Source organism: Microtus ochrogaster, chromosome 7 (genome assembly GCF_000317375.1).
Source record: "Microtus ochrogaster isolate Prairie Vole_2 chromosome 7, MicOch1.0, whole genome shotgun sequence".
Lineage (NCBI taxonomy): Eukaryota > Metazoa > Chordata > Mammalia > Rodentia > Cricetidae > Microtus > Microtus ochrogaster.
In genome coordinates, this window is record NC_022014.1 from 53,908,204 (window position 1) to 53,919,039 (window position 10,836).

The following is a 10,836-nucleotide window of genomic DNA, read 5'->3' on the forward strand; positions in this document are numbered from 1 at the left end:
CCCCCCTTGCTCCGTTCATCCCTTTGTCAGCGGATCACTGGGCTACCGGGCGGCCATGTTTAGTTGCTGAGGAATCCCATCTTTTAAAATTTTTATCACATTTATTCTCTCTCTGTGTCTCTCTCTCTCTGTACACTTACACAACTCATATGTGGAGGTCAGAGGACAAGTTCCAGGAGTCAATCCTATCTTTCTACCATATGGGTCCCAAGGATCGAGCTCAAGTTAGTAGGTTTAGTGATAAGTCACCTTTTACCTGCTTGGCCGTCTCATCAGCCTCTCTTTTCTTTTAGAACACACTGCAGAATTGCCTTTCGCAATCTCTTCTTAGGAACATTGGTTTTTTCTAGCATGCACGTACCTCAAAAATCTTTGCTATAGTTAGAACTTGAATGTCTTCTTTAAGTCCCTTATCTTAAAGACTTGAATTCCAGGATGGTGTTTGGGGAGGTTCTAGGACATGAAAGCCTTTAGGTCTTTCAGGACTTTGATGGCGATAATGAGACCCTGGCAGTCTCCCTATTCTCCTTGCTTCTTTGCTCAGTTAACATCAGCCATGTGCTTCTACCAGTGTGGGTCTTCACAGGCACAAAGGATCTAGGCTGAAACCTCCAAAAGTATGAGCTCAAATACCCATTTCCTCATTATCTGTTGGTTTTCTTAGGTGTTTTGTTACAGTGGCAATGCTGGGTCACCCTCTTCCAGCCACTACTTGCACAGTATTTCTACCCTTTTAGGTATTCATTACAATGCCCTGCTTCTTGGTGACAGTATCTATTTTAGTCAGGTCAGGTCACTGTAACAGTACTGTAGACTGGGTGACTTCTGAAATTTATTTCTCACAATTCTGAAAATTGGGATCTCTAATATTGAGGTGGTGATTGATTTGATGTTGAGTAAGGTCCCATTTGGTACCCATTTATCTGCCTTTCATCTGTCCTCTCGTGGTAGTGTTAGCTCTTTCTCCTAATCCCACCCTAGAGTGTCCTGCCTGCATAAACTCATTACCTCCCAAAGACTCTTCCTCCAGATGTCATGCTTTGGGTATTATGGCGTGACAGGATTCGAGGGGATACAAACAGCTGATAACACTAAAGTGATCATATAATAGCGATTACAGATCAGAGTTGGGTTCCATACACATTACGTTTATGGCTTACTACCTACAGGGTTTTGGTTTCCATAGTTTTGTGGATGTGTGAAATTACTGAAATATTAATTTCATTGAGTTGTCACAACCTGGTTTAGTTTTCTGAAGTCCGTGCCTAAAAATAGATGTTTCTGTAAAGCAGTGGTTCTCAGCCTTCATAATGCTGCAACCCTTTTATAACACAGTTCCTCATGTTGTGATGCCTCCCAACCATAAAATTATTTCATTGTTGCTTCATAACTGTAGTTTTGCTACTGTTAATGAATCATAATGTAAATATCTGATATGCAAGATATCTGTGACCGCCTCTTCACGTTGAGAACCCCTGCTCTAAGAAGCTGTGTCTCCTTTAAATTGGGATTTTCACTTAGAACTAAGCTCTGGAGCTCAGTTATTACCTAGCTCTGCTAAGTTGTCACTCTAGGCATCTATTTAAAAAGATATAAAATATTTTTGAGCATTTTTAGGTCATAAGCTTATATTGACATTACTAATCCAGAGTTAATAAGGTTTTCTGTTTTTATGTTTTTTCCTTTCTTTAATTGAAAGTCTTCATCTATAAAAATTAATAAAAACAGCAACAGTTTCATATTCATTGAAGTTTATCTTGAGGAGACTCTGAAACTAGCTTTTCTGGTCTATTGTTGGATTGAGTAAGAAATTTTGTTCAAGGTCCCTCCCCTCTTAGAGACCTACGGACTTTAGGTTTGTTTCTGCTAGCTCCGGGAGGGCCGCAAAATCTGCTGTCAGAGTTCTGCACTGTCCCCTTAGCTTTGAAGTGACTAGAAGGTTTTCCTTCTTTTTTTATGCCTTTAGTCAGTAGCAGATAGGGTGAATTTTCTGTCCTGGTTCTTCCTCCTTTAGATACTTGAAAATTGCTTGAGACGATAATTTGTCTTTTGATGGTGTCTCTTCTGTCATCCCCACCCCAGGCATATATAAAGCTGATGCTTTCCAGGTTTCTGTTTGTTACAGCTAATATTGTCATGGTCACATCTTGGCTTTTTTTTTTTTTTAATTTTGTTTTTTGGAGACAGGGTTTCTCTGTGTAACAGTTCTAGCCATCCTGGAACTCTGTAGATCAGGCTGGCCCCAAACTCACAGATCTGCCTGCCTCTGCCCCCAGTTGCTGGGATGAAAGGAGTCTACCACCGTCACTCATCTTAGTCTTGGTATTTTTATCTTGCCTTTGTATTCTGACCTTTCCTTTCTTTATCTGAGGAGTCCCAAACATTAAGTCAGGAATTTTTCAAAGAAAGACCAAAAGGAAGAAAAGACTTCACAATCATGAGGCACTTTTTAAGATCTCTGTCTTGGGGGAGGGATATATGGAGGCCACCCTCAGATTCATTTTTCTGGCCTGGGCTTGCTACTTAGGTCAGCTTGACTGGCTGGTAAGCCCCAGTCTGTCTCTACCTCTCCAGCACTAGAATTATAAGGATATTATGTCAGTCACAGCTTTTTATGTGGGCTTTCCATCAAACTCAGGTCCTCATGTTTGCATAGCAAGGACTTCACTAACTGACCTATCTTCCCAAAGATCATTGTTTCTTATAAACAGAATCTCTAAATGAATTTGTGATAAAAATGTTTTTAAAGTCATATCCTACTTAGTTCCATCTGAAAAGCAAGCCTTTAGCTTTTTAGTATTAAATCTGTGACAGAGTGAGGAAACAGTGTTTAACCTTTACAAGGAAAAGGGCTTAGCAGTTAAGAACACTTGTTGCTCTTGCAGAGGACCCAGGTTCTGTCCTTAATCACCCAAGTCATATGTTTTAATGAGATGATAACTTGAATTAATTTGCCAAAATAGCTTTTTTTCCCCCAGTTAATTTAACTAAAGATAAGTTGGGCAGTAACTCTGACTTAGGTTATCATGAAGCCTTTTTTGACCTGTTTTGGTACTCTGTTGAAACCAACATGAAACTTTTAAGGTCAGATAGTGGAGTGACTTAATTATATTAGGGCTGGAGAGATAGCTGTGTGGTTAAGGACGCTGGATCTTCAGCCAGAGGACCTGAGTTCAATTCCCAATACCTACATGGGAACTCAAAACTGTCTGTAACTTCAGTGTCAGGGGTTCCAACACTCTGTTCTAGCCTCTGTGGGTGCTGCTCATATGTGATACACATACCTGCAAGCAAAACACTCACATGTGTAAAAATAAAAAAAAAATTAAATCTGACTTTCCACTGGGTGGTGATGGTGTATGCCTTTAATTCCAGCATTCAGGAGGCAGAGGCAGGTGGATCTCTGTGAGTTCAAGGCCAACTTGGTCTGCAGAGTGAGTTCCAGGACAGCCTGGGCTATTACACAGATAAACCTGGTCTCAAAAAAATACCACCCCAATCCCCCAAAAAACTATGACTTTTCAAATTGTAATGATTGCCACAGAGATTTGGTTATTTTAATAATGGATGTTCTACACTCAGATGATACATACTATATATGTTTAAGGTTCAGAAACCTAGACAGAAATAAGATGAGCCTATTTCATGTCTTCACGGTGAATACTCATTTTTGTTTTGTTTACTCCTGCAAAGGAATTATTATCATGGAACTTTTGACAGGATATGGTTTATAAAACACATTCAGAATGATGATTACCTTAACCAATATAAATGTGTTGCGCACACACATGTGTGTATGTGTGTGTGTGTGTGTGTGTGTGTGTGTGAGAGAGAGAGGGGGGGGGAGACTCTGAGACTGTGTTCTTGGTCTTAGTACAAATATGAGCAGAAGAAATAAAGCTACCTCACATAGATAAGGAAGGTAATTCACATACGAAAAGGGTGTTTTTACTTTTCTGGTTTTTTTGGTTTTTGGGGTTTTTTTTTTGGTATTTGAAAACTGTTGTCTTGATTTTGTTTGTTTGTTTGTTTGTTTTTGAGACAGGGTTTTGTAGATGGGAGTTTCTGTCCTGCCTGGTCCTGCAGCCATTCAGTCCCAAAGAAATACATAGAGGCTTATATTAATTATAAGCTCTTTGGCCTGTTAGCTCACACTTATTATTAACTAGTGCTTACATGTTAAGTTAACCCATAATTCTTGTCTGTATTATGTGGCTTGGTACCTTTTATCAGTGCAGCATTCTTCATTCACGCCTGGGTGGCAACTGTGTCTGGCCTTTCCAGAATTTTCTTAGTCTGGTTGTCCCACCTATACTTCCTGTCTGGCTACTGGTCAGTCAGCATTTTATTAAACCAATACAAGTGACAAATCTTTACAGTGTACAAAAGTTTTATCCCACAGCACAGTTTCTCAGTGTCACCCTAGCTGTTCTGGAACTTGCTCTGTAGACTAGGGCAGCCTCACTTGTCTCTGCCTCCTGAGTGCTTGGGATTAAAGGTATGCACCATCATGCCGCATGTCTGGCTAGAGCTTCCTTTTTGAAATGGCTAGATTTGAAATTGCTTAGGCTAGATTCAAATTTGCCATCCTCCTGCCTCAGCCTCTTTGGTAACTAGAATTGTATGTAGGTACCACCATACCAAATTTGAGGTCCTTTTTGAATTGCTCATATCAGATAGTGAGACTGTAGAGGTTTTGTTGCTGATCTCACAATGACAAGAAACTGCACCAAGTTACATGCTTAGAATATTTAAAATATATGATAGTCTAGAACTGCTCAGGTCAACCCAACACATTATCCAAGTAGATGGCACAGAATCTGCTCACTTGTTACCATGCCTTTCTTTTTACTTAGGCTCAATGACTGAGATTGAGTATAAATTTTCTACTCAAGTAGAGGTTAATGTAGCTGAAAATGAAATCTGCCCTTTCATTTCACCTTGGTGGAACCAGTGGTCAGTCATGGTTATTGGACATATTTTGGACATTCTATTGAGAATGGTGCTTTAATTTTGTCAGTATGTAGCGGAAAGCCATTACTACAGATTGAATTGTTCACATTTGAATCAAACCTCATAGACACAGAGTATTACCCTAAGTAGGCAGTACCTATTTGTTGATTACATATGGAGACTTGGATTCTGTTTCCAGCTATGCTACCAGATGGATGTGTTCCCTGCTCTGTTAGACTTGTCCTTTTAAAACTTGCTTGCTTTGCATTTCATTTAGGGGAATAAAACATCACATGTCAGTACTGAAGGTTTATATGAAAGACTAAAGAGACCAGGGACGTTTTGACCTTGAAATCAATGGTCAGACCTAGTAAAATGAATTTATTTCAATTCAGATGTCAAACCAAATGTACTTTACCATATTAGTTAGCCCCATCATAAAGGAATGTAGGCCGGGAAAGAGAAATTTCCCAGGGGTTAAGAGTCATATTTATTTTGTATTCGTGCTTTAGAACCATTTTAGATTCTTTTAAATTAATATTCTTCCTGCAATTAAATATGGAACAGTGCTTTTTTTTTTTTTTGGTTTTTCGAGACAGGGTTTCACTAGCTCTTGTAGACCAGGCTGGCCTTGAACTCTCAGCAATCTGCCCGCCTCTGCCTCCCAAGTGCTGGAACAGTGAATTTTGATGCATGCCTTCTTTGCTTTCTATCTGCACTGTCATTTATCTCCCTAATCTTTCCCAACATTTTTTATCTTTTCATCATAGTTTAATATCCTGTTTACTTCTTTCTATTAAGCTTTATTATGCCTGGTACTAGAGATAGACCCAGAGGTAAGAAGGCAGTAGAAATCAGTATGACCCATAGAAAATAGATCAGTGATTATGTAGGCTGTGGAAATAACTGAGTACAGAGGCTACCTGAGATTTGTTTTAATTCTGTTGCTGTGTAGCATTCTCTAAGGAGATATATGCATCTTTCCCTTTTCTTCTTCTTAGGGTTGGCACTAGAATACGGCATTGCTGTAGTTGTTGTTGTTGTTTGTGGCTAAGAGCTTATCCATTGACCCAGTATTTACTTGTTTGATTCCTTGTTCCTCAAAGGAAAAAAAGTGAATTGTTTCATCCCTCTGCACCACTTCTTTCTGAACTAGCTCTTGCATGTGTTTTCAGAGAAAGGTATTCTGAGCTCTCTGAGGGGAAGTTGGAGGAATCATTCCACTAACTTTCTTCCTAAGTTGGGTGGTCTGGTTTGCCTTCTTGGACACAGAAAAGTAGGCTTTTTGGAATTTGGATTTGCTTTGACTTCCTGTTTCTTTTTTGTTTGTTTTGTTTTGTTTTTTTAATGTCCAAAGATCCTGAGATTCAAACTATTTCACACTATTTACTTTCCCTTGAGTCTCTGCTGCAGCATTTGTCACTCATATTCTGCCCTTGTTAGTTTGATAAAACACTTCCTACGCTTCTTGGCTTCTGGTATATATGTATGTATGTATGTATGTATGTATGTATATATGTTTTAATGAACAGAATGGAACTCTTATTCAGAAAATTCCCATATTTTCCTGGAGTCGTTCAGTTACCCATTGTGAGTAAACATTTCTTACCAGATGGTACATTTGTTACAGTTACATTTTGTTGTTGTGTGGAGGTTTTGTTTTGAGACATGATCTCTTTGTAGTCCTGGCTATACCGGAACTCTGTTCTGCAGACCAGGCTGGCCTCAACAGAGATTCACCTGTGTCTGCCTCCCAGATGCTGAGATTACAGGCGTGTGCCACTACTCTCAGTTTGTAATTATAACCCTCCTTGTAGCTATGGGGAGTGGTGTGTGTCAATATGCTTGTGTATGCATGTTTATGGGGGTAGTGGTGTACATGTGTGCTTGTGGAGGCCATTTGGTCTGCCTCAGGAGCCATCTATCTTCCTTTTCTTGGCTAGGTCTCTCATCAGTTTAGAACTCACCAAGTAGACTAGGATAGCTAGCCAGCAAATCCTGAGGGTTTGCTTGTCTCTACTTCCTCAGATCTGGGATCGTAAACATGTATTACCCACACCAACTGAACTATGTTCCCAACCCGCAGTTTAATTCTTTGTCAATGTGTATGTGTGTGTGTGCATATGAAGGGAGAGGCCACTGTTGGTGTCTTCCTCAGTTGCTCGTCACTTGATTTTTTTTTTTTTAAATTGGATCTCATATGGAGTTAACTGCTTTGTCTGAATCGGATGGCCAACTGAGCTCCAGGAATCTGCCTGTCTCTGTCTCCTGCTTGAACCACAGGCATTTTACTGACTAAATCACCTCCCTAACCCCTTATAACTGTTTAAAATCATCCTTTGGAAATAATACTTCGGAAAAAGCTATTGACTTACTGAAAATTATACCTGTAATCCTAGCACTCAGGAGACTGAAGCAGGAAGATTGCTCTGAGTTGGAAGGAAGAAAAAAATCCAGAAAAGGAAATTTTGCATCTAGTTATCTCCAGTTGCTCTAGATTGGCTAATAGAATTTCAGCAGAAATCAGTAAATAGGCATCTAGCTGTAATTGTGGTAAAAGATCCAAAATGAGAATATAACCACATAACTTTTCTTACAGAAAATAAGGATTTTTTAAAAAATGAATATTGATGTCAGCCTTGTCTCCTTTCAGTTGCTCTAGGTCGTAACCAGCCTTTGAAAAAGGAGAAACCAAAATGGAAAAGCGATTATCCCATGACAGATGGACAACTGCGCAGCAAGAGGGATGAATTTTGGGACACTGCACCAGCATTTGAAGGGCGGAAAGAGATCTGGGATGCCTTGAAGGCTGCAGCACATGCTTTTGAAAGCAATGATCATGAACTGGCACAGGCAATCATTGATGGTGCAAACATAACACTACCACACGGTAGGTTTAGAGTCCTGATTTCAAAGGGGCACAGCCACCTGGGAGGGAGTTTCTTGTTTTTCTTGTACATGTTATTCTAATTCTTTTTATTATAGTAAAAGATAGCACTCCTCTTTTTCTCTTCTTTTTATATCTTTCAGCTGGTGACAGTTTGTGTCTTGGTTCATTTTATGTTTCTTTCTTTCTTTCTTTCTTTTTTTTTTTTGATTTTCGAGACAGGGTTTCTCTGTAGCTTTGGAGCCTGTCCTGGAACTAGCTCTATAGACCAGGCTGGTCTCGAACTCACAGAGATCCGCCTGCCTCTGCCTCCCGAGTGCTGGGATTTATGTTTCTTAATCTCAGAAAAGAGAACATTTTATATAGTATTTCTAGTTTCTGTATGACTTAGTTTTCTCTAGACACAAGCCCCTTTCTCTATACAGTATACATCCCTGCCCAGCAGCAGTTATTGCTGCTGCCTTAACCTCTTTCCTGCCAGAGCTTGGGAGTCTCAGTTTAGGTTTTATAAAGTATGAGACTTCATGGATGCCCCTTTGTCATCCTGCTTTCCCATCATTTAGTATAAGCAGACCTAAACTTTAAAGTTCATTTTTTTTTTAATTGTTATTTGCAAGAGGGAAGGGCCATATGAGATATGGCTCAGTGGTTGCTGCTCTTTCAGAGGATCTGAGTTCGGTTTACAACCAACCATTTGGTGGTTCACAAGTATCTGTAACTTCAGCTCCAGGGAAATCTGATTCCCTCTTCTGGCTTCTGCAGGTAGGTACTACATGTATGTGGTGCATAACATGCTTTCATATGTAATTACATATGTTTAGGGAAGCACTCATACATATAAAAATAAAATAGAAATCTCTCTCTCTCTTTTTTTTTGTATTTTCGAGACAGGATTTCTCTGTAGCTTTGGAACCTGTCCTGGAACTCACTCTGTAGACTAGGCTGGTCTTGAACTCACAGAATTCCACCTGTCTCTGCCTTTCGAATGCTGGAATTAAAGGCATGCAGCACCACTACCCGGCTGATGTTATTTATTTTTATTTTCCTTGTATGGGTATTTTTGCCAGGTGAGTGCTGGGAAACAAGCCCATGTCTTCTGTAAGATCAGCAACAGCTCTTAACTGCTGAGCCACCTTTTCTGCCCCAGCTTCAAAGTTTTTAAGGGTAGTTTTCCATGACTGTAGCCATGAGCCTTATAAGAAACTTCTTGCTGTAGGAGAGTGACTGAGAACCACCATAATTTATTTGTATCCAGGGACACATAGATGCTAGACTTAATGCACATACCCTTGTATGGTCTCCTTGGTTGAAGTATTAAATATTTCATGCTGAGGTTTAGGTATTAGTTTTATTTATGTACTCTTTGTCTTTTACTTTGGTGTTTTTCTCTTTAACTTTACAAGTTAGTATCTTTCTAAGTTGTTTTTTTTCTGACCTATATAAGGGATAACCATCAACATTTACTCTTCACTGTTCATTTTTATGCCACTGTCATTTTCCCCAGTGTCTTTTTGTCTTTTTTACTTGTGTTCATTTGTAGAAGAGCAATGCTTTAGTAATTTAATCATCTGCAGAATGTCCTTTGACTCTTTGTCCAGTGTGGAATGTTTTACTCATGAGCCTTGCCAACTTTCCAAATCCCCATTATATTCTAATTAGCCATGCTTCTAAGAAGCATTCCTTGTTTTATGACTATCCGTTTTTTATTATGAGCACTTGTTAGCATGGACTTATATCACTAAACATTTATCTAATACCCACTTTTCCCACACGTGTAAAAACGATCACTTCTATATTTGAAGTGTCTGAGTAGAATGCCATTTCAACATGTCCACTTAGTCCTAGTTGTCGTGGCTATTGCTTAAATTCTTTACTTCTTCCATGATTGCAGATAAAGAGGTGGTGACGTGATCTGCCCCTTCAGCTACCCTATTATTGTGACAGAGAATGAAGGTTCTACTTTCACAAAGTTATGTTACTTATTTCTGATGCGTAATTCCCAAGTAGCATCTGTTGTGTAGGCCTGCAAGTGGCTGTATGGAGAGTCTTATTTATGTATATGATTGTTTTAATCCAGAACCCCGGGACTTTGATTTCATCATTTTATACTTAACATAGTTACCTATAGCTAATTATGTTCTCCAAATTGTAGCTTCGTTTAAAAGTTCATGGAAGGGTGCAGAAATTGCTCAGAGATTAAGAGCACTGGCAGCTCTTCCCAAGGTCCAAAGTTCAGTTCCCAGTACCTACATGGAGGCTCTCAACCATCTCTAATGAGATCTGGTGCCCTCCTCTGGCATGCGGACATACATGCCAGCAGAATATTGCATAGTAAATAAATAAATAAATAAATAAATAAATAAATAAATAAATAAATAAATAAATAAATAGACCTTTTCTGAAAAGTGCTCCAAGATGGTTTAGCAGGTAAAGGTGTTTATCATTAAGCTTGATGACATGTGAGTTCATTTCTAGGAACCAATTCAGTGGAAGGAAAGAGAACCAACTACCTCAGGTTGTCTTCTGATATCCAAATGTGTGTTGTGGCATAAACACACACAATAAATATATCAAGTAAATTTACCCGCAATGGTGGCGCACACCTTTAATCCCAGTATTCAGGAAGCAGAGGGAGGTGGATCTCTGTGAGTTCAAGAACAACCTGGTCTACAAAAGCTAGTTCCAGGGCAGGCTCCAAAGCTACAGAGAAACCCTGTCTCGAAAAGAAACAAAACAACAGCAAAAATGTATTAAGTAAATTGAACAAATATTTTAAAATGCTTTTGAGTTCATAAAGGCAAGCATCTCTGTTTCCTGTACAGGCATAGTCTGTGCATATCCTATTGAGTGTAGATTTAAATCTGATTTGTTCTTATCTGTGTGAACTGTCAAGAAGAAGAATGTTGGGCTGGAGAGATGGCTCAGCAGTTAAGAGCATTGCCTGCTCTTCCAAAGGTCCTGAGTTCAATTCCCAGCAACCACATGGTGGCTCACAA

The 10,836-nt window shown here is 39.3% G+C and overlaps 1 protein-coding gene across 1 annotated transcript in view; it reads left to right on the forward strand.

The window, feature by feature from the left end:
- Positions 1–10,836, forward strand: part of Ubtd2 (ubiquitin domain containing 2) — a 62,329-nt gene that overhangs the window by 38,383 nt on the left and 13,110 nt on the right. The window contains exon 2 of the mRNA XM_005350366.3: positions 7,607–7,843. Within this exon, the coding sequence (XP_005350423.1) occupies positions 7,607–7,843 (237 nt within the window). The remainder of the gene's footprint in view (positions 1–7,606; positions 7,844–10,836) is intronic.